This window comes from Hakea prostrata, chromosome 9 (assembly GCF_041222555.1).
Source record: "Hakea prostrata isolate BN-2017 chromosome 9, UWA_Hpros_2, whole genome shotgun sequence".
Lineage (NCBI taxonomy): Eukaryota > Viridiplantae > Streptophyta > Magnoliopsida > Proteales > Proteaceae > Hakea > Hakea prostrata.
Window position 1 is genome coordinate 56,231,204 of NC_142608.1, and position 1,463 is coordinate 56,232,666.

At 37.2% G+C, this 1,463-nt stretch overlaps 1 protein-coding gene across 1 annotated transcript; it reads left to right on the forward strand.

The window, feature by feature from the left end:
* The first annotated feature begins 213 nt into the window (after window positions 1-213).
* LOC149005639 (BURP domain-containing protein 16-like) lies at window positions 214-935 on the forward strand. The gene is made up of 3 exons (XM_089135965.1): window positions 214-246; window positions 363-473; window positions 540-935. The coding sequence occupies exons 1-3, from the start codon at window positions 214-216 to the stop codon at window positions 933-935; spliced, it is 540 nt and encodes a 179-aa protein (XP_088992091.1).
* Window positions 936-1,463: the final 528 nt, after the last annotated feature.

The following is a 1,463-nucleotide window of genomic DNA, read 5'->3' on the forward strand; positions in this document are numbered from 1 at the left end:
ATGGTACCTTTATTTCAGCCCTTCTCACTTCTGAAAAATAAACACATAAAGTGCCCATCCTTCCCTTTTTTTTTTTTTTTTGATACTACCAAATTTCCCCTTAATAAATTCAAAGATAAACCCCCCGGGGGTCACCACCTTTAACTCAAAACCAATTTATTCCCACAAAAACACAACCTGGCTCATTCCGTTTTTTCTTTTAGCTTCATCGTGATGCATCTCGCTCTTTTGCTTGGACTTCTAATGGTAACATACTTTAATGTAAGAAAAGCGAAGATTTTAACTATCAATTGTTGAAATTGGCTATTGCTTCTTTCTAATTGATTTTTTATTTGATTGTTGTTTTCCACATAAAAATGCAGGGTTCTCTAGGTGGAAATGCAATCATAGAATATTGGGAAGAGCTTATCGACCTTTCACACCCTCCACAATGGTTTGTTGCAAAGGCTTCCCCCTTAAGCCTCCATCAAATGGTAATGTTCATGAAACTTATGGAGAAAAATGAATTGGTCTTCCACTTGGAATCTTTCTGTATGCAGGCTAATGTTGCTTGTTCTACAAATGAACTGATGAGAAAGAGAACGTATGGCAAATCCCTTCCTCCAGTAGTTGAATGGAATAATCTCAAAATGATATATGACAAGCTTCCAGAAGAGACACCAACGTTGACTACCAGCCAAGAAAGATTGCAATTTTTCCAAAAGTCAATGGTGAAAGAGGGTAATTTCATGTCTATACCTGATCTTAGGGACCCAATGTCATTCAAGTCCTTCTTGCCACGCCCTTTGGCTTCAAAAATCCCATTTTCCATTGCTCAAATTAAGGAATTGAAGAAATCTTTTGCTGTGGAGGATGATTCAATCATGGATAAGTATATTCAAGACACCATCAAGATATGTGAAAAAAGTTGCATTCATGTTGAGCAGTGCACTTGAGCAACTTCTGCCGAGGATCTCATCGATTTTGCTGTTGAGAAATTAGGGCACCATGTACATATATGGAGCACGGAAAGCATCGAAGGATCTTATGAGAATGTCACAATTGGAGCTACGGAAGTAATATATGGAAACCTTTCAGAACCACCAATCATATGTCATAGTCAACCATTTTTATTTCAAGTCTACTTTTGCCACATTTTGAAAAAAGTAAAAGTATATGCAGTTAATATACAAGCACAGACGAAGGTGAATCATGCTGTCATGGCATGCCATTATGATACATCAACATGGAACCCAAACCATCTTGCTTTTGAATTGTTGGGCTTTGGCCCTGGCTTAATCGAAGTCTGTCATTGGGTAAATCAGAATGGAATAGTCTGGACAAAGACAGAAGGTTGAGCACCATTTCAAGATTTGATTATCTTCCCCTTCTGTGATATGTGTCAAAGGCTATTGAGTATGATATTTTAAGGATAAATTATGATTTATTCTGGTTTCCTTTAATACGTGTCAGCTTCATTATAG